The sequence below is a fragment of the Candoia aspera genome, chromosome 4, assembly GCF_035149785.1.
Source record: "Candoia aspera isolate rCanAsp1 chromosome 4, rCanAsp1.hap2, whole genome shotgun sequence".
NCBI lineage: Eukaryota > Metazoa > Chordata > Lepidosauria > Squamata > Boidae > Candoia > Candoia aspera.
Genome location: NC_086156.1, coordinates 58,227,525 through 58,250,371, shown reverse-complemented (window position 1 = coordinate 58,250,371; position 22,847 = coordinate 58,227,525). Strand labels below are relative to the sequence as shown.

Below are 22,847 nucleotides of genomic sequence, written 5' to 3'. Positions count from 1 at the left end.
AGAGGAACAGCCTGATGTGGAGATGCCTGCATTGGAAGATGATGAGGAAGCTGATGAAACACCAGGACACCAGATGCTCATCGAGATCCAACAGAGGTGTCCCACCACCATGACTGTCCTACCTTGCAGGGTTGACGCAACCCCTAGAGCCTCCCAACTGGGAAGCAATAGAAAAGATGCCAGCCACTGAAGCACGTCTCTGGAAGGATACTGCACAGGAGGAAATGAATGCACTGCACCAGAACAAGACCTGGACTCTTACCCAGTTGCCTCCAGGGAAAAAGGCTATTGGAAGTAAGCGGGTCTTTAAAGTCAAACAGGATGCAGAAGGGAAAGTACAGAGCTACAAAGCAAGGCTTGTAGCACAGGGATTCAGTCAACAGTATGGAAAAAACTATGATGCCACTTTTGCTCCAGTAGTCAGATACACCACCATCAGAACGCTTTTAAGCATAGCAGCTTCAAAGCAAATGCAAGTGAGGCACATAGACATAAAAACTGCATTCTTATATGGCAAAATCTCAGAGGAGATTTATATGAAACAACCCAAAGTTTTTATCAAACCAAATCAAGCCCATTTAGTATGCAGACTCCAGAAGGGGCTTTATAGACTAAAACAAGCTGCTAGGGCAGGGAATGAAAAGCTACACACCATGCTAACACAGCTGGGGTATAAGCAAGGCCATGCAGACAAGTGTTTATAGACCAAATGCAATAATGGACAATTTTCTTACATTCTGGCATTTGTCGATGACCTGATAATTGCAACTGTAAATGACAGAAACTACTCCCAAATAGTGGAGCATCTAAGCAAAGATGTGGAAGTCAAGGAACTAGGAGAAGTGCATTATTATCTAGGAGTTCAGGTAGAAAGAGGAGAGGATGGTTCTTTTCTTCTGAGCCAAAAGCAGAAGGTCACTGAATTGATTGAGAGCCTGCAGATGCAAGAAGCGCACCCAGTTGCCGCACCTATGGCTACTGATTTTCTAAAGGATCAAGAGGAATCAGAGCTTTTACCTGACAACAACAAATACAGGTCAGCAATAGGGAAACTTTTGTACCTAACCATAATGTGTAGGCCAGACATAGCGAATGCAGCGGGGATTCTGAGCAGAAAAGTGAATGCTCCCACTGAATGTGACTGGACAGCTGTTAAGAGAGTTGTCAGATAAATAAGAAGTACTGCAAACTGTAAATTAAAGTTGCCAGCTGACAGTGATCTTGAACTGGTAGGTTACACAGTAGCTGATTGGGCTGGGGATGCAAAAGACTATAAATCCACAGGTGGTTATGTCTTCATGCTTGCACATGGTCCCATTTCTTGAGACAGTTATAAACAAAATTGTATAGCTTTGTCTTCTACAGAGTCCGAATACATTGCAGCTACAGAAGCTTGCAGAGAAATAGCCTGGTTTGACCAACTGACTGAAGACTTTGAGTTAGTGTGCAAGAAGCCTGTTCGTGTCATGGAGAACAACCAGAGTTGCCTAAAGTTGTCACAGTGAGAAATTCCACGCAAGAACAAAGCATGTTGGGGTGAAGTACCACTTCATGTGTGAGGCTATCCAGGATGGACTTGTGGACTTGATTTATTGCCATACCAAAGAGATGACTGCAGACATTCTCACCAAGCCTCTACCAAGAGACAGTTTTCAGAACCTTCGAGTCAAAATGGGACTCTGGTTGGTTTAATTAAAATTTGCATGAACTTGTTTTTTGTTTGCCTGAGAAGAGGGTTGTGGGATATTATTGCAGTCAAAACAAACAATCCATGTCTTGCTAGATAGGCACATAAAAGGAGGCGGAGGCTCATGGAGATTTCCTGAGTAGTTGTCTAGAGAGAACTCTGTGTGGTCACTTCCTTCTTCTTCATCATGCATCCGATCTGAAAGCACGTGTATGTCTGAGGCTCTGCAGCTCTGACTCCATTTTAGGCCTAGATATTCTACTTTAGTAACTTAGTTAGTACTTTAAATCTGCCTTGACTTTACTGCTGTTTTGAAACTTAGATTATGTGAGTAAATATTACTTCTTCACAAATCTGTGTGTTTGTTATTTTAAGAGGGATAAAAGGGGCAATACCAGGAAAATCCAGTTTGCCTAAAAGCATCCTGGATTATTGTTTTCTAGAAGGTTAAACCAACCTTGTCTTATGCTTCCAAGTCTATGCTGCAAAGGATGGTACTCTGCTAATCTCACTCACGTGACCAAGAGAGGACGATAACTAAATAATATAGCCTCTCTTAGTATCAAAATCCATTCCTTCATGATTCTCACCAGCACTGATATTAACTTTATATATAAGTTTCGAATGATGTACTTAGCCATAACATTGCTATTTATATCTCTATAAAGTTAGTTCGTTGCAATATAAATAGTAGTGCTAATGGCATTAACAGCAGCATTCAGCGGCATCACAGATGTTAGATGTTGCTCTGCTGCTGTTTGTATTACTGCTTATATCATTGTATACTTAGCTGAATAGTCAAAGTTACCTAATATACTCTGCAATAAAGATGAATGCCTAGAGTTAAGAACAAAACCAAGCATATATATTCGCTATAAAATAATTTCTTGATAAATTTTTGAAAAAGATTATTGGTATCTTTTGCTATAGATCATCTATAAACATATCTTCAAGGGCTTTATCAAGCCAAAACTTCTCTTAGTCAGATATTCTTGGTCATGATATAATTCCCAGATGTTGCAAGATCTCACTGAATTATTGCAATCCACCCTCATCTGCAAGAGTGATAGGTAGATGTTAATACCTTCAATTCCCTCACCTAGGATGTAGTGACTGCTTTTTTAAGAAGCCAAATGGAAGTAGATTTTACCACAGCATAAAATCAGGAAATCTTTCATGTATACTTACGGTCTCCATGGCAACGCAGAGGGCCTACAGTTAACTTGGCATCTGAGCCTGGCCGACCAATATCTCCAACCACCACTTGACTGACAGGTAAATGGTCTTTGTAAGATAAAAGACCAGCATCTTTTCTCCTGTGTAATCAAAAAGGAAGGAAAAAAAATCAAACTTACTTAATAGAGTTGTTGTGTAGTGAAATGGGTCATTCCTAAGAAAAAGTGAAGCCATATTATTGTAACACAGTTAACCTTTCCTATAAATTCCATGAAGATACAGATGGTTCCCAAGAGTCTTTTTTAATGTTGCTAATCTAGAGTTACTTATCATGGAAATACTGTGGAACCCTGATATGTGTTATTGTTCCTATAGGTCTCTCTCCATTCACCTGCACAATGCCCTGATGATAATGATTATTTTATTGCCCTTTTCCTTCAGGTGGCTGGAAGTGGTTAAAAATATAATATTACTTTATTGCTGTCTTCAATCCTCTAGGTCCACCCTCCAGTATAAGGTCCCATTCTTTCACCCTACTCTAGGGGATTCAACCAGGCTCAAGGATTTTGTTTTTCAGGAACTGATAATCTTCCCCTTAGATCAGTGTTTCTCAACCTCAGCAACTTTAAGAGGTATGGGCTCCAACTCCCAGAATTCCCTAGCCAGCATGCTAGGGAATTCTGGGAGTTGAAGCCCATACCTCTTAAAGTTGCTGAGGTGAGAAACACTGCCTTAGATACTTCTGGGCAGGAGAACTAGCAGGCAGAATGGTTCAGTTACATTGTTACAGTTTTGAGGCTGGAAATCTAATGAAATACATTAGATATTCTGGTGTAGAATTCAACTCATCAGGAGCAGTGATCAGCCATTCCCCTCTCTAAGTTGTGCTGGCGACGTTGCTGAAGAGAGGTCCATTTCATGTGGAGGCCAGCAAAGAATCATTTTGCAACTGTGAAGACCAGTCCTTTAGTGATACCCTGGATACAAGTTGGCCATGGGAGAGCTCATTGCTCCTCTCATGCTGAATTATATTTGGGGATTTATTGCCTGAATAGTACAACAGGCTCTGCTCATTGTTTTTTGGATTTAACTCTCGTACCTTCATTTATCACATAGTATCTATCTTAGTTTATTGGGGGGAGGGGTTGCAGAAAGAAGAAAAAAGGGAGAGTGGAAGGAGGAAAATACAGAAATAGGAAATGTGCAAAAGGATTTATCACAGGAATGTGTTTTAAGATACTCAGCTATTCTGAAAATCTTCCAGAGATTGTGGGCCCATCTCATTAACTGACAATAACAAAAGCTGCAGGATGTTTCATAGCATTAACTGTTTGCTTGGTCACCACTGATCAACAGTTTCATTTGAAGTGATGCAAAAGAAAACATATTTTTCTTTTTTTAAAAAAGGAAGTACAATTAAAGCAATTAAGAAAATAACTTTTGTGTTTTAGAATGTTGTCTCTTTGGAATGGTTGCCTAACATCTGTGATTAGGCGGGTAATTAGAAGCTTAATTAGTATGCTTTTAAAATAGCATTAAACTGTTGTCTGAAAACAGGGGATGTAAGTACCGGACTGTTTTATTTTCAGTTGCTGTGTATTTGTTTATTTTTCCTTTATTATTTATCTCAAGAATATCTTTCAGAACAAGTTCTCCCAAAGTGGTTTATAAATCACAAAAAACCCAACAACAAATATAATAGCACAAAGCCACATTAAAATTCCATAAAATCAAATAAGCAGATAAGCAGCACAATACAGTAAAACAATAAAATGTAAGCCCAAATTAATCACAGAAAAAATGTACTTTAGAATAATAATGAAATCCCCCTGAAACCAAAAGTGTTTCTTTATGCATAAGTACAAAGATATACTGTATAGGCACACAAATATGTATGAAATGTACAAATTCATATAGGAAAATAGGAATATACTGTATATCATCTGTATCTGTATCTGTATCTATCTATACATATAACAATGGATGCAAACATTGGAACAGTCAGGCATATGGTGCTAGACCCAACAGCATTTCATTCTGTTATACATAGGGCCGTCATGAGTCGTAAATGACTCGATGGCAACTAACAACAACAACAACAACAAATACACACACACACACATACAGCGCATATATATATATATATATATATATATATATAGAGAGAGAGAGAGAGAGAGAGAGAGAGAGAGAGGGAGTATTACGCATTTTAAATATGAATATATCCTTCAAAACTCTAAATATAATTTTCAAATATAAATAACATTGTTTGTATTTAGTATCTTTTCTGATGTGCTGCAGTGGTGTAGATTAACTCAGAGACGATCCTGGAGAAGATATGCAGAGAGTGTTAGCAAAACATGAGCTCAGCCTGGGAAAATAATACAGTGTGAGAAAGAAACTTAAAGTTGCTTTGTCTTGATTCTCTTTGGTATAAGATGGAGGTAAGGGGAACTGACAGAATTTCAAGATTCTGTTATTATAGCTTATATCAGGTAAAGTAGAGTTCTAGTATTTCTTGTGGTATCTTGTTTCCTGAATGTATACCTTGAAGGGCTGACAGGTGGGTATGGCCAATCACAAAGCAGTCATCTCCTAGAAGGCAAAGCAAGCGCTGGCACTCAGTAGGACTCAGTAGGAGACATTCTTGGAAACAGATTGTATTTGAGGCTGGTACTGGTTTCCCTTCATTTTGAAAATTAAATTAAAATCAATTAAAATCAAATGAAGTAGGTAAAGCAGCTTGGTTGGCACAGGAACGACTTTGAGACCTAGGGTCAAAGGCATCTTCAAACCAAGATGATGAAACAATAGTGAAATGTGTTTCATGATTTCACAAGACAAACCCTGGCTTTTCACATAAGTCACAGGGTTTGTGTTGGGACTTCATGTTGCATATTTAGTTACTCATCCCCTTTGTGGGGGCCCATGCTCAGGTTCAAGACTTATTTGATTGTTTATAGTGAAACACAAATGCCCTACAAAACCTGGGGTTGAGGTGGCATGTAGATTTGTGGAGGTATTAAGGTGAAGATGTTTGACAAGTGATTCCAAATGAAAGAGAAAAAGAAGTGACTGGAATAAGTGAATTTCAAGTATTAGGAACATAGGATTATGAGGAAGTTTGGAGATGGCTTTGTCTTCATATATGATAAATGCATGCTCAAAAGTGGAAGGGTTCCATACTACCCACAACGGAGGAATGTTTGGTGAAGATGATGGAACTTGCAGAGATGGCTAAATTAACTTCTTTGATTAGAGAAAAAACAATATGTTTATGGCTGACTGGAAACCCCTTATAGACTTTTTCTATGAAAGAGAAAAAAATACACTTATGACTTGTGGTTTTGACGATTAGAAAAAACCCCCCTGGATAATAGAAAAAGGTGAGCCTTTTTTGTAATCAGAAAATAAGAGATAATTTTGTAATTATACTTATATTTTCTGCAAAAGGAATTGGAACCTCCCTTCCTTCTTCTAATTTTTAGTGGTTTATGTTAATTTTTATGTTCTTTGTAAAACTTTTAATAAAATTTATATTGAAGAAGTAAGTTTGGAGATGGGACTGGTCTAGGCAGAATGGCTTTGTGCAATATGAATTAGCTAACAAGTTATTTTGGCCAGTAATCTGAGTTTCAGCATCTCTAGTTTGCTTTCTGAAAATATTTTGTGATTGGCTATGCCCATCAGAGTAATCACTTTGTGAATTAGTATGCTTCTAATGGAAGCCTTTTTTTGAGAGAGAATACTTTTTCAAAACTTCTAATGCGTCCATAGATCCAAAAATTTGATTTGGGCTTCAAGTTGTCTCTAATCCTTTCAGGAGTGTGATACTGATTTTAATGGTGTGTCATTGATAGGTTATGGATCAGTATAGTTTTCTGATGTCCCCAAAAAAGTGTTTTCAGAGCTCGCCCATGTACTTGTCTTCTCCAGAAGAAGACATGATATTAGTACAATTGTTCTTTCAAGACCTTGGCCAAACCATGAAGTTCTGGTATTCCTGGTATTATGAGGATCTGAACATTAGGATCAGTCATTTTCTGAGGGTCTACAAGTAACAAAAAGGCAAGATGAAAACTAGATGGAGAAAAGGTTAGGAAGAATTTTGGAACTGCTTGGTGATGGTGGCAAAAACTAATTTCTTTACTACATTACACCTTTATAATGTTGGGTAATGAGTTTTTTCTAGAGGCCAGTATACTTGGCTAGACTTTTGGAAACCTATTGGAATAAATGTGCTATACATTTTTCTGTTAATATTATTCTTATCTGTGGCTTAGATACCACAGTTTTGACAGAGAACCAGAGAAGGATTTAAGTTGGGTACTATCTGGTCCTTTTGCTTTCGGATAATTTCCAGCATATGCAGACTGAAGATAGTGACAGGCTGCTTACAGGATTATCTTCTCTTTCCATCCTTGTTTCTTCTGGCTAGTGAAACTGACCAGTTATGTGATAGTTTTGATAGTCCTGAAGAAGGCAGTAGTGAAACCACAACTGAAGATGCTGAGTCTTAATTTCCTTGGCTATGAGAAATTATTGCTCAATTCACAGTTTCTAAGCAGGGTCTCAGTCAGGTGGAAGCATTTCAACTCTCAGCTCTATTATATTTTAGATGACACTGATTATTTAAATCCATTTTGATTTAGTTGCCTTCGTAAACTTGGTGAATGATTTATACTCAACAAGGACGGGTGTAAGTAACCCTGTTTATTTTCCTTGGCCTTTGATACCATTACCTTCTGGACAAACAGCTTTTGATACCATTACCTTCTAGACCATTGCTCAGAGCCTGGCATAATTTTACCCAGACTCAGTTCTTCTGGAGAAATGGATCAGAAAGTGTTATTGCAGGCCTTTTATTTTATCCCTTGGCCACTGTTTCATAGCTTGAACATTTATTTAGTTGTACTTGATGCTGTTTTTTGGATTTGCTCCTTGCTGTAATATGTGTTTGCATGTGTTTTGTAATCATGTATGATATCTTGTAAGAATACTGTGCCTTACGAGGAGGTCAAAAATTGGTCTATCTGCCATCTCTGTCATCCTTACTAAGAACTGTACTCATAGTAAGAAGGCATATAGCATCCCAAAATTTATTGCCAAGTACTGTTCTCCTCAGAAGAATATCAAACTGGAATACTCAAAGTCTATTCTGTCACATCAGCTTATTTATAGGTACCATCCTACTTTCTAAAAAAACAGGCACTGAGTATTTTTATTGGAAAAACCTCTACTGATACAAGCAGGGGGACTTTCAGTTGAGTCAGAGCTAATCAGAATGCTGGGTGCTTAAAGTATTAACATTCCACAAATGAAACTGATTTAATTACAGAACATGTCCAGAATTCTGATTTCATTGTAGATATTTAGAAATAATCAGAAATGAAGTATTTAGTACCAAGATAATAATACCCATTGTTTAAATATTTTGAAAGTTTTTTTTAAACTGAAAATAGCCTTTCTCTTCAAAAATGTTTACATTTGCAAAGTGATACATTCTAGTCAATAAAGAAATGGGAAACAAATAATTCTAGTCAATAAAGGAATGGGAAATAAACAGTAAACAGTAAACAGGATAATATCTCTGAATGCTTTTATTATTTTTACTTCCCCTGAAGTATAGACATTTACAGGGTTGTAAAATCATGGTTAAAGATTTATTTACCATAAGGCATAACCTACCCAACCAGAAGAGCCAGGGGAGAAAGAGCAGTTATTTCTTTCAGGTGGCACGTTCTGTCACCATCTTGTTTCTTCCCCTCAACCAGCATTATAAGGGTAAAGCCAAAAGGTCAGTCCCTTTTTACCAATGGAAAAAATAAGGATACCTTAAACCCCATATCTGGAATTCAGTCTGGAGGGACAGAGTCTGCTAAAACAGATTACTAGACTGCAACCTTATAAGGCACAAATTGGCAGCAAAGTATCTTTTTAGAATTGGGGCAACCATTTATTAACAACTCAGCAAAAGCACAGATGAACTTAAAGAACAGGATTAGGCATCAAAAGAGGAAGCTTCAGTAAAGGGACAGTAAGTAGACCCATATTAAAAGGTGACTAGATCCCAGAGAAAAGTAGCTTAGAAGGAAGCTGGGTGGATTTTGTCAACTATGAGTGGATTCTGATCTAATGGGAATCAATAGAATCTTGCACTGCCAGAGATGCCTGTTATAATCTTCCAAAAAGCAAGTGCTGACATAGTATAATAATGCGTTAATTTTAGCTTTCTATGCAAAATGTATAAATAAACCACTGAAAAACTAAAAAAAACCCTAATTATTTTGTATTACTGTTATTTTCACATATGAATTATTTTCATGTTGAAATTACATGAAGATATAATTTATTTTTATTCTTTGATATAAAAGATTAGTGTATATATTTTAAAGTGTATGTAAACATCTCAGTCTGAAATGAAACACGAGGCAAAAGTGTATTCAGTTAGCCTTAAACCTATTTAAAACTTAACAGTGATCTTGCATTCTACTTTACAAGGGAGCATATCTGAAAAGTTGCCAGAAGACATTACTCTATTTGATGCATCTTGTGTTTTCCTATTGTCTTAGTTGTATTTAAAAACAAATTAAAATAAGACTGGATAGCAGGGGTCTTGATCTTGGCCACCAAGACTGAGTAAGTCAAAAGTAATTTGGTCAGTTTGCTCCACTGTGGTAACCTGTAGATTCTTTTTATTCACATTACAGTAAGTATTTCTAAATTTGCATTTAAAATCACAAATGTAAGTGTTATGCCAGCTTGTGGCTTCATTTGCACTCTGCTTCTGGTTAAACATTGTCTTTTGAAAGGGAGCAAAATATAAATTGCGACCTTACAGTAAGCCTTGATGGTGAACAGAACTCAGTTACTGTAGCTAAGAAGGATAACATCTCTTTAGCAGGAGCAATACTGAATGGGTATATTGGGCAGAACTCAGAGACTAAAATAAATGCCATTGTTTGTCATCTCTAGAGGGAGTACAGTTTTGAGGTTTCATTGGCCAGAGGCTGTTGCCGGCAGAGGTTGAAAGACTAGGAAGAGATTTGTGGGGGCAGCTGGAACTGCAGAGAAGAAAAGAGCCTTGAAAGAAAAGGAGGTGAGAGGAAGATCAGAGGCAGAAGGGAAAAGAGGAAGACTGAATCTGACAGGCTGTCTTATAACTAGAGATCTTGGAAAGGGCAATGCTTAAAACAGTAGCTAGTGACAGAAACTGTTTCTGCTCTGTAGAAGCCACTTGAGGTGGAGATGCTATTAATTGAGGTAATTAGGAGATAAACTGAACAATATAACTCCCATAATCAGAAGCCAGCCCACATTTTTTATATATGATAATTTTCTTACTTTCACTCTCTTTAGATAATAATATATTAATCATATTTAATTCTTTCTAGGATACCTTTACTTACAGTAAAAATTCATAGACATTCATAGAATTTGCTTTCTCAGATGGGTCTAGCAAAGTTTTTTCCACTAGTAAATAGTTTATTCAGCTGAGGGAGTGCCTCTCAGAGAAGCCTCTCTGGATTTAATCATACTTAAGTAAACTTTATTCACAGAATATTTTCATATCACTGGACAGAAAAATTTTAAAGAATTACTGGGAACAAAATCACTTCCAATGCCAAGTTTTTCTTCTGAAGTACTTGCAAGAAAATAAGATTTACCTAGCTGCTCTATAATTTTCCTGGATTCTTCTTCTTCTTCTTCTTCTTCTTCTTCTTCTTCTTCTTCTTCTTCTTCTTCTTCTTCTTCTTCTTCTTCTTCTTCTTCTTCTTCTTCTTCTTCTTCTCCTCCTCCTCCTCCTCCTCCTCCTCCTCCTCCTCCTCCTCCTCCTCCTCCTCCTCCTCCTCCTCCTCCTCCTCCTCCTCCTCCTCCTCCTCCTCCTCCTCCTCCTCCTCCTCCTCCTCCTCCTCCTCCTTTACCAGAATTAAAATGTATTTTTTTTTCTAGATATTCAGGACCTCGCTTCAAAATGCAATTATGGATTATCATTGCCTGAATATATTCATGCTGCGTAAAGGGTGCTTTTCAGATAATCATCCAAAGTAGATTCTTTCCAGTGGCCCAACTGTAACCTTGGAATGCCATATTAATACAATTAAGATTTAATTATAACCTCTGTATTATTTAGGCCATTGGCCAACTATAATTTGCATGTGCACATACACATGCACACACTTTTGCCATATATATCTACAGCAGATGATCCATTTTGTTCCTCTATGTTAATTGCAACACCTTCTCTTTGTGGACCTATTATACAAGAACTGTAGGGCTGTGGAAAACATTTAAATAAGTAGTCTGTAACACATGATCCTGTGAACAAAGCAACTCTTTTTTAAATTATTAAAGTAGCTATGTCTTTTGCTTTTTTTTGCAGTTAACTGCAGTGTGTGGAGGCACACATACGGAGAAGCTAGAAGCAGCTGTCAAAGGAGCTGTGTGAGCCTTGCAAAAGAAGTAGCTGCTTTATTTGTTCAAAGAGAGGCAATGTGTTCACAAAGTCCATTTAAACAATTCCTACAGCCCTATAACTATGAATCGTGTATAGACATTTTTGACTGGTTATAGCACCTATAGGTTCTACCAGATAATAAACCTGCTAGAGACACTTATTACACTCCTTTAGAAAGTGTTGGCCATTTTCTTAGCAGCACATGGTTTTTCAAGCAGTAAAGAGGAACAGTGGAAGTTTTGAAACTTCTGGCCAGGAAAAGAGTTATTTATCTATAGCATCTGTCAGGAACCATTATTATTACACCTAGAAAACATTTGGAATGTTTTGTGTATGATGAGTTATGGAACAGTGGAATTGAAACAATTCCTAGGGTCACAAAAGTAAGGGGAGTTAATATTGAAAGCCTCATATCCAACCTAAATAAAATTTACCAAGAGTATTTTTTTAAATACAAAATTTAGTGTTGATCTAGCAAACAATGGAAGCAACACAAAGTACACATTTGTATCTGCTTGTACAAACAGCCACATACCTAAGACCGTGAAAGAAGCAACATAAATGAATTCATTTCAGCATAGCCTATGAATACACAACAGCAAAAATGTATGTATTTAATCATTGCTTTGAGGCACCCAAGGATGTTGGAACACTTTAAACAGCATGAAATAACATGCCCCATTTGCTCCCACTTAGAAAATGCAAAATGGCCAATCCAATCTTGAATTTGAGCTCAAAATTATTAGAAAACATTCAGTGTCTATGCCTATGTCCCCCTCAAGTTTATATGTATATGTATTCCCCTCAAGTACTCTGCCTCAGTTTGGTGGTGTTAAGGTGTTCCTAGGAGTGATGAGCAAAGAACACCCAAAGTGTATGCCAATAAATAGTCCCAGCAGGATTAGCAGAAACTTATATTAGGCAGCAGAGATATAGGAAGATCTTGGAGGCAGATGATCAATTTGGTGACAATGGCAAAGGCATCATTTCATACTGTGTAAGAGAAGTCCAAGGTAATTCATTTTATCAACAAAACTACATGGATAAATAATGTTTAATGATATAGTGTCAGATAATGGGTTCCTCAGAGTGGATGGTGTTGAGCGTGCCGCTGAGGAAGAGCTAAGGATATTTTTGGACTACTAATGGTGTTTATGGCATGCTTAGGTTAAAGCCTTTGGGATATACAGTATAGTTTCTGATATTGTCACGCAGGAAAAGAAAATCCAAAGCTAAAAAGACAGAATTACAGTGTGAACCTGGAACATAAGACACCGGAATGTGGAAAAAGCTCAACACAGAGAAAGATGAAGTAAATTGACTACACACTGAATTTTATGCATCAGCAGATTGAAATGTACTGCAACTGGACACTTTCAGTCTGAAGCTAATAAGGTTTACTACTTTTTGTTGTTGTTTATTCATTCAGTCACTTCCGACTCTTCGTGACTTCATGGACCAGCCCACACCAGAGCGTCCTGTTGGTCAACACCCCCAGGCCCCCCAGGGACGAATCCATCACCTCTAGAATATCATCTATCCATCTTGCCCTTGGTCGGCCCCTCTTCCTTTTGCCTTCCACTCTCCCTAGAATCAGCATCTTACTACATGAAAAACAAAGAAGGAATGGCATTGCTTTATAGTCAGGAAAGACGTAGCAGAGACCGTACTTGGGTACATTGCAGTCAATGACTTAATAGTATCTTTGGGGACAACTTTGTGGACCACTCTTTAATGTGATGATTTTCAAGGTTATGCTCCAACCACCGATGCAGAAGAAGAGATTGGTGAGTTTTATTGAGTTTGAAATCAGCAGAACATGCAAGCAAGATGTGCTGCTTGTGATTGGAGACTGGAATGCCCAAGTTAGATAAGGAGAAAAATGTAGCTGAATTGTATGGTCTAGGAAGCAGAAATGAAGCAGGGGACAACTTCTAAATTTCTATCAATCAATGATTTCTTCAATGCTTATGCAGTCTTCAAACAACCAAAATGATGCCTAAGTGCATGGAGATCACTAGATGGAGTTCATAGAAATCAAAGTGATTATACTATTGGTAGTAAAAGGCGGAACAATTCAGTTATATCAGAAAAGACATGGCCAGGGTCTGAATATAGAACAGATCATGAATTGCTCATGTGCAAGTTCCAAGTCAAGCTAAAGTGAAAAAAACAAAGCCAACCAGTTTCCACAAAATGATTAATAAAATCTTGAGCATATATCTACCATTTTCAAGAAGAACATCAGGAATTACTCTGAAGTCCTGAACCTCACTGATAGGAAACCAGAGGAACTGTGGAATGAAGTCAAATAAGCTGTTAAGGCTGAATGTGAAAAGAGACTGCCAAGGACCAAGAAACAAAAGAAAGCAAACTGGATGTTAGAATAAACATTGGGAACTGCCAAGAAGAGAAGAGAAGCCAAAGCTAAGAAAGTCAAAGATCTCTGGAATGAACTTAACAAAGAATTTCACAGAGCTAGTAGAAGACAACAGAAACAAATGACATCCGTAAAAACTCTGAAGATGGAAACAGCCATGGAAAGCAAGGAGAGAAAGGCCTTTGACTGTATCAAATATGTCAAGCTGTGAAATGTCCTTAGGAAAAAGGAAATCCCAGGACATCTCATTGTCTTGTAAAACAGGATAGGAGGTTAGAGTCCACATGGAACATAGCTAAATGAACTCATTCTAGGTTGCCAAAAGAATGAGATGATGTTGCATACTCTCTCCTTATTTATTCAACCTACTGTATGTGCTGAATATATATTGAGGAGGCTGGATGATCATAGTTTTAAAATTGGAGAAAGAAACCTCAAGAACCTGGTGTCATGTTCACTGATTCAATGTAGTTTATACATCGTAATGTTTCACATGCCATGGCGCTGACACACGTTTCTGTTTGGGAGGGAGCTGCTGTGAAACCTTGTACCAAGCGCTGTATGTGAAATCAGTACAATGGAATGTGTTTGGGTTATGTTATCTGTTCAAGGCCTTTTCCCACAGACCATCAGAAACTGCTAGGAGCACCTGGGTTTGTGAACTTGAGAAGATTCTACGGGGGGAGGGATTTCATTTGCACCGAGGGTTTTTAGTTTGAATTTGGCACGCTCTTATCATTCTCAGCTTTCTCTGTGATCCTGCATACTATTCTTTAATAAATCAGATATCTTTGAATTCCTGATCATGAGTCTGATTGTGTTTTAGAATAGGCAACCATTACATAAAGCTGAGAATCTCCAAAGTTGTACCGTTAGCTCCTACCAAGATCAGTTTCTTGCGAGGGAAAATAGCTAACAATGGCTGAGTCCAAGCTCACGACCGGGGGACTTGAGGAGATGGCTAGCTTGATGCCCGAGTTGACAGTCAAGAGAGGAGAACTGAACCTCACCCCAGAACCTTCAGACTCCTGGGATGGATCGAGTTCCAGATCTGATGTGGAGGAATCTAACGATGGAGAAAAGCCAGAGCAACCAGCACCCAGCGAATTGCTCGCAGAGTTGATCACCTTGGATGAAGTAGAGGAACCCCAGCAAGGGACGTCGGGGGCATCCTGGAAGCATCGGTTCCCGCTGACCCCAGACATAGAATCAACTATGGTGTCAACAGAGAGACAGCTGAACATGCGAGGGAGGGAGGACTCTCAAACCCCTGAAAGGCTAAGAGTGATGGAGGCCAAAATAGAATCGATAGAGTACATGCTAAGAAACCTCTTTGTCATTGGAGGGGCAGGGGAGGTGCGGAGGAGATCCCAGCTTCCCGCAACCATCCCCCCATCCGGACCACCGGCGGAGCAGGGCCGGAGACGGCTCCGGGATGAATCTCCACCCCGCAGGGCTTGATCACCAGTGTCCCCACCCCGAAGAGGGAAAGCTACTGTAACCTGGGGCCCCACCACTCAAGTAGCTGCCGATTCCGCTCCAACCAGAGTGGGAGTGAGAGACTTTTCTGTCAAGTTTGATGGGGATCCAACAAAATTATCTTTCTTTTTAACTAATGCTAAGTTACATGAGGCAGTTTGGAGCATACTTCCCTTCCGAAGAGGCTAAGATAACTGCCATTGTTACCAAGTTGAAGGGTCGAGCGGCTGACTGGTATGTTCAATTAAGTGATGCTGACTCCCCTGCATTTGATTATTTTGATGATTTCATGTGGGCATTAAAGCTGCATTTTGAGGATCCTCTGGCCAAGGCAAGAGCTAAGAAGGCGCTGAAGGATCTTACCCAGGGCCAAATGTCCGTAGCTGATTACGCCCTAGAGTTTAAGGCTCTAGCTGGGAAAATCCCTGACTGGTCTCAGTCAACCCTAATAGAACGGTTTAAAGAGGGACTCAACTGGGACTTCCTATGGTGGGCATTGTGTAGAGACAACCCAGAGTCATTGTACGACTGGATCTGTCTGGCAGGCAACCTTCATGCAAACTAGAAAATCTGAAAGACCACCCACCACCCTGAGGGGACCCCGAAGTGCTGTGACTGCTGCCCAGCCAAGCTATAGAGCCTGGGATGAGGAGAGAGATCGACGCTATGCAAGGGGTTAGTGTCTCTGATGCGGAAAGGAAGGCCATCGAGCAGCTGATTGCCCAAAAGCCAAGGGTGGAGATTGAGCTGATGCTGAGGAAGTAATCTACTTCTCGGGAGAGGCTGAAGATGACTCTAAGGAGCTGGCAGGAAACGCCAGCCACCTGCCATGAAGAGCGCCTGCAAGCAGGTGGAGGAGGATGGGCGCAAAGATGCTATGGTGAGTGCTGACTGTCCCACTTTAGCAGTAAAAGTGAAAGTGGGTTCCTGCACAAAAACTACAGAGATATGGGCTTTAGTTGACTCTGGGTGTTCCAGGTGTTTAATTCACCCTGATCTGGTTGCTGCTTTGGACCTGCCTAGTTTTCCCCTCCAGCAGCCTTTGATCTTCGCACAGTTGGATGGTTCAATGGCAGGGGTGGGGGGCGGCAACTGATTTCACTGGAACTGTGACAATGCAAATGGGCAGCCACCGTGAGACTTTGAAATTCGTGGTGGGACCTGTTGGCAACCCCTTGGTAATCCTGGGGATCCCCTGGTTGACCTATCGAAGCCCCTATATAAACTGGGAGCACAGAACTGTGACTTTTAAAGATGGATTTTACCAAGCTCCTACAGCGGAGATAGTTGCACATGCAGGGGTTGGAAGGGCTGCGATCGCCACGCCACGCCCTAACTTGGCACATTTAGAAGGCTTGCCTGATCAATACCAAGACTTTGCAGACATATTTGGAGAGATGGAAGCAGATCAGCTACCCCACACCGGAAAACTGACTGTGCAATAGAGTTGGTTCCCAATGCTCAATTGCCCAAGCCAAACATTTATCTGATGACTCAGAAGGAGCTTGAGGCATTATGGGACTTCATTGACAAAAATCTGTCAAGGGGATTTATCGAACCTGCTAATTCCCCAGTTGGGGCCCCTGTGTTATTCCGGGAAAAGAAAGATGGCACGCTTCGACTCTGTACGGACTTTCGAGGGTCAAATTCCATCTCTATTGTCAACAAGTACCCTCTCCCTCTCATGAAGGACATGCTAGCTCATTTGTCTAAGGGCAAGATTTTCTCCAAGCTCGATCTTCGTGAAGCCTATTTCTGCATTCACATAAGAGCTGGGGATGAGTGGAAAACTGCTTTTAATTGCCCACTAGGATCATTTCAGTACAAAGTCCTCCCTTTTGGGTTGGCAGGGGCACCCGGAATCTTCATGCAGTTGATTAATGAAGTTTTACATGCTCATTTGTTTAAAGGGGTCCTGGTTTACTTAGATGATGTTCTCATTTACACTGAAACCAAGGAGGAACACGAACGCCTCCTCAAACAGGTGTTACGCAAGCTTAGAGATGCCAAACTCTATGCCAAACTTTCCAAATGTGAATTTCACAAGACCCAACTTGACTATCTGGGCTATCGGGTGTCTGACAAGGGCATTGAGATGGACCCTGAAAAAATTCAGGCAATTTTAAGTTGGGAATGTCCCCACACCCGGAGGCAATTGCAAAGTTTCCTAGGGTTCAGTAATTACTATCACCAATTTATCCAGGGGTTCACTGAGATGTTTGCCCCTTACTGATTTCCTCCGTACCAAGGGTTTGGGGGAGACACGCAAAGTAAAAAACCCTGGGGCAGTGCTGAATTGGACGCCTGAATGCCAGGCAGCATTCAAGAAGTTAAAAACCCTCTTCACTGCTGAGCCTATTTTACAGCACCCCGATCCTGAACGCCCCTTTGTGGTCCAAGTTGATGCTTCTGACTCCTCAGTTGGGGCTATATTGTTACAGAGGGATTCTGAAAATCACTTAAAACCCTGCGCTTATCTGTCCAGGAAATTTTCTGAAACTGAACGCCATTGGCATGTTTGGGAGAAGGAGGCGTTTGCTGTAAAAGCTGCTTTGGAAACCTGGCGTCACCTCCTTGAAGGCGCTAAATGCCCTTTTGAGGTTTGGACCGATCACAGGAATTTGGAAGCCCTCCGCACCCCCCGGCGTCTCAGTCCTAAACAAATTCACTGGGCTCAGTTTTTCAGTCGTTTCAACTTCAGCTATGCTGATGACACTATGCTGATAATGAAAATGTAAGTGATCCGGAAGTTCTAGTAATGAAATTCAAGGAACACAGTGAAAAAATTGGGATAAGATTAAATCTAATGAAGACCAGGCTAATAACAACAGGTACAACAACCAATCTTAGAATTGACAATGAAGATATTGAAGTGGCAGATAACTTCTGCTTTTTAAGATCAACTATTAACATACAGGAACCAGCAGTCAGAAAATATACTGTACAAGTAGCACTTGGTAGTGTAGCAGTGAAAGTCTTGGAAAAGATATTCAGACTATGACAAGTCTATATCTGAAACTTCAGAATCATGCAGGAAATGTTTTTGCCTGTGATTCTCTATGGAAGTGAAAGTTGGACTTTGAAGGAGCAAAGTCCTGATAGAAAGAGTATTGACAATTTTGAACGTTGATGTTAGTGAAGACTCCTGAGAATATCATGGATAGCAAGAAAACAAACAAATGACAAATTGATCCAGAGTTCTTACTTGAGGCAGAAATGACCAGGCTCAAACTATCATATTTTGAATCCATTATGCAAAAACCTAGTTGCTGGGGAAGTCTATAACGTTGAGAGAGATGGAAGGAAAGAAAAGAAGAGGATAACCAGCAGGAAAGTGGATGGACTCAATTACAGTGGTGATGGGTACATCACTGGAAGACTTGAAGGGCTAGATTGGGAACAGATCATCCTGGAGAAGGTCTGTCTATGTAATCACTAAGAGTCAACATCAGCTTGATGGCACATAATCAAAATATACATACACACACATTACAATCTGTACATTAAATTTGTAAAACACTACTATTATTTTTAACAGGAAATAATGATTTATTATTTTTTTCTTTAATATACATTAACAAGAGCTCAGTTTTTATTAGCTACTGTCACAAGGCAAGATTACTTTAGCCTCATTTAGGATTATTTTAAAAATAAAATTCTTAGCACACATATTATTTTTCAAATGAGCCTAGACAGGCTGTAGGTTGTTTGTATTACATGGGCTATAATGTACATTATTCCAGTCACTACATGAAAACAGAGGCTAGAAATAGCATCTTTGTCTTTCCTCAGTTAAGTATGGCAGCCCCAATTTGGTTGAAGTTCTTAATTATTTTGTAATTGATAGGAAGAAAAGAGCCATTTCAAGTTCCAAGCTATTTAAGGGTTTCAGAAGATGCCATTTCTTATAGCAGTGCCTTTTTCAAAGGATTATTTGAAGTGTGAGCTACAAATTGAGCTATAAACATGATGTTGGTACATCCACTGGGGCAGAAGGAGGCTTTGGTGATTGCCGTTAAATTAAATGTTTCAGTTAGACAAAGATGATGCCATTAGGAGAAAAATAAATACTAAATAACTATCTTTAGAACATGTTTATGCTCATTCATTAGCAATAATTATTGGCAACTCAACGCTCCAAAATTTGTAAACATATTTAAAGCGATAGCATAGCAGAAAGGTAATTAACAGATGTGTAATTGGGTATGCATCTTTTTCATTATGTAAATCAGTCTGCTCTAAAAGACAGGAAAAAAATAGATACTTTTTTGTATACTTATAATTACGGATTTCTACTTTTTTAGGTTGCTGAGGTAACCTTTTCAATAGGCAGATGCCCTTGTTAGAAAATGAAATGCTCTTCATTCACCTGTTAACACTTTATCACTTGTTTTGCAGACTCCTACAACTTACTAACTCAGGCTTTATAAATAAAATGAATCCTATTCTGGGAAAATAGAAAATCGGTATATTATTACTAAAATCAGTATTGGTCACTAAGGTTCTGAATCTTGTACATTTGCTTAATGTTTGAGTGCATTAATATTTTACAGTGGAGGGGGTTTGACATGCCATCCTGCAATATTTCTTCTTATTGTCCTCTGAAGTATAGGATAAATAGCTGCTGAATTCAAAAGGATCTATCTGATAGTCTACCTTATAAGCCATGTCCAGTACAGTAATAGTCAGTTAAGCCAAATACAGTCATTTTCATAGCACTGGAAAAAAATGGTGGTGCAATTTAATCCACACATTACTATTCTCTAAAGACCTTTCCTTCTCTTTGTTATAGGTTTAATTAAAATAGACTAATTAAATGACATCTCAAGGATATTCAGAATTCACTGTTTTCTTTAATTAGATCTGTTCGGAAATATGCAATTCTTCTTCTTATTTTTTATTTCAGAGCTTGATGTGGCCTAATGACCTCCCTGCATCTTTTGCTCAGTAAAACCCTTTCTTGTTGCCTTGCTTCAGAATTAATTCAGGCAACTAGGGAGGCTATGAAAAGTAGCTTGTGTCTCCAGATGGTACATGGACAAAGTGGCCAGGGATAACAGGGCCTATAAGCATCATATTTCCCATGATTTCTAATTGCTTCTAATTGCTGTTGTTTACCTTCACACCATGAGCTGTATACAGTCTGAAACCTAAGGTTCAAATTCTGTAGGGATGTCAGGAGCAGACATTAGCTTAGTCTCACTTTGTCATGTTTGAATTAGGGAACAACTCCACTTGCGCTTGTTGGGGCATTTAAATAACCAACTGTTTTAAGTTTTGATCTAGTTCACACACATATATCTTGATATAAAACTCTCGTTGATTTTCTAACACAGATAGCAGAAGAATGTAATAGTGATGTCAACTGTGAATGCAGAAAAGAAATGCAGGCTTCCATTTATGCTCCTTTGAAGTAATGGAGGAATGATCACCTAGTTCTGAATGCATTTTTACAGCCTTTAATCATAATCAGTTAAACATATCAGCTGTGTATCTAAATGCTTTGTGATCAAATTTAAAACAATTTTTACTTTCTTTCAGTTAAAAAAAAAAGTACTGTAGGACCATATCTGATCAAAGAAAATGCACAGTGCATGGCTGTTGAGAAAGAACCCTGATTGATTTCAGAGTAGCTTTGTTTTGTATAAAATAATGCAATTTGTGATAAGCTTCGATTGATATATCCTGACTTTAAGAATAAGCTCCTGTGAATTTAATACGGCTTACCAAAGTATTTGAATATAGTTCAATATAAGTAAGGCGTTTTGTGGTGTACACTTATGTAACAATTAAAGCTCAAATTGTTTTATAAGAGTATACCATGAAAACACTGTACTTTTTCCAGACTTTTGTGTAAGGAAAAAAAAGTCACTTACAAAAAAAAATCTAATGCAACTCTTGAAGCCATGGCATTTTTTTCAGACTTGTGTACAAAACTTTTTAAAAAATCAGGCTGTCTTAATGAATACCAGAGATATCCTGTCTTTGCATGAGGCCCAAAGCACTTCCAAATTATTTTAGAAGTGGGCCCAGCACCACGCTGGAAACTGGGAGACCATGAGTTCTAGTCCTGCCTTAGGCACAAAGCCAGCTGGGTGCCCTTGGGCCAGTCACTCTCTCTCAGCCCTAGGAAGGAGGCAATGGCAAACCACTTCCGAAAAACCTTGCCAAAGAAAACAAAGGGACTTGTCCAGGCAGTCGCCAGGAGTCAACAATGACTCAAAAGCAACCTCCCCACAAAAAAAGAGTCTTTCCAAGAAATTGCATTAGAAGAGGGGTGTTAAACCTTAATCACTCACCGGTATATAAATTATGAAAAACAAAAAGAGACTTCAATTCTATACATATTTACCTGAGGAAAAAAACCCACTGAACATAATAAGATTTATCATAATTAATTACTGCCATTAAAGATGCATGTCTTTGCATCTAAACAAAAATGAAAAATATTATTCTTTAAATGATGTATGCAGAGGACACTTCCATGGGATAGCTTGAACATTTAAATATTCTGACATGTGTTAGCTTTTAGTAACTAAAACTTAAATTGTCCTGAACTGGATCTTGATTTGCATGACCCATTGCCACAACTTAAATTCTCATTAATGCAGCAAGTTCATGCATGAATTCTTATTCAGTATCTGTTCTCTATTCAACACATATCGGCTTGAATATTAATGTGAGAACAATTAATCACCTTCAGTGTTTTGAGGATTATTTGAAATCTGTCATTTTCACCGTTCCAATGTTACCACTACATCGTAACATTTCGCATGTCATTTGGCTGATGCATGTTTCGTCTGGGAGGGGAGGAGGATTCTATCTCGTGGGATTGTTATATGTTAGCAGCTGGATTGGAATGTGTTTGGGTTATCTCGTGTGTTCAAGGTTTCTTTCCCAGGACATCAGCAGAAACGGTTACCAGCACCTGGGGGGGGGGGGAGTTTGCATCGGCAGGGCGAGGGGAGGGATTATGTTTCAGCCAAGGGTTTTTAGGTTGTATTTGGCGCGCTTTTGCTCATTCTCAGCTTTCTCTGTATTTGCATACTATTCTTTAATAAATCAGATATCATTAAGTTCCTGCTGGTGAGTCTGAGTCTATTAGGGTAGGCAATCCTTACAAAATCCATCTGTGGGAGTTTGATCTGAAATGGTTCTTTCGACTATGTAAGTTATCATGTAATAGTAAGTAGGGGCTCTACTCACATCTGGACTCTTTTCTTGATGAGTGTACAGATATGAGTAGAGTCCCTCTTCATTTGCCATTACATTTTAATTCAAAATATAAAGAAGAGTTCCATGCATCTGTTGCAGTGGCAGACAAAGGAGAAAAAGGAATAGGATGAGACAGGAATGGGTTTAGCATGTGACTGTTTGATGTTAACTTGATTTTCAAGGCCTTTGGTTTCCTCATTCTTCAATACGTTCAGTGCTGCAGTTTGATTTCTGAATAACTGACTCGCATCACAATTGGCGATTTTACAGCTCGCTGTCCAGCGAACATGTAAGCAGTATTAGCTAAATACTGCAAAACTGAAATTGAAAAGAACCAAGCATCTGTGACTAAAAAGGGATTCCTGAAATTAGGAGGGGAAGAATAGTTCTTACTTAAATGATACATTTCAAACTAAATATGAAAAAAACCTTCATCATTTTGTGTTCCATTG

General features: G+C 39.0%; 1 protein-coding gene across 1 annotated transcript in view; it reads right to left on the bottom strand.

Annotated features, from left to right (window-relative positions):
• Positions 1-22,847, bottom strand: part of CNTNAP2 (contactin associated protein 2) — a 1,282,126-nt gene that overhangs the window by 163,001 nt on the left and 1,096,278 nt on the right. Inside the window, exon 15 of the mRNA XM_063304201.1 lies at positions 2,876-3,003. Within this exon, the coding sequence (XP_063160271.1) occupies positions 2,876-3,003 (128 nt within the window). The remainder of the gene's footprint in view (positions 1-2,875; positions 3,004-22,847) is intronic.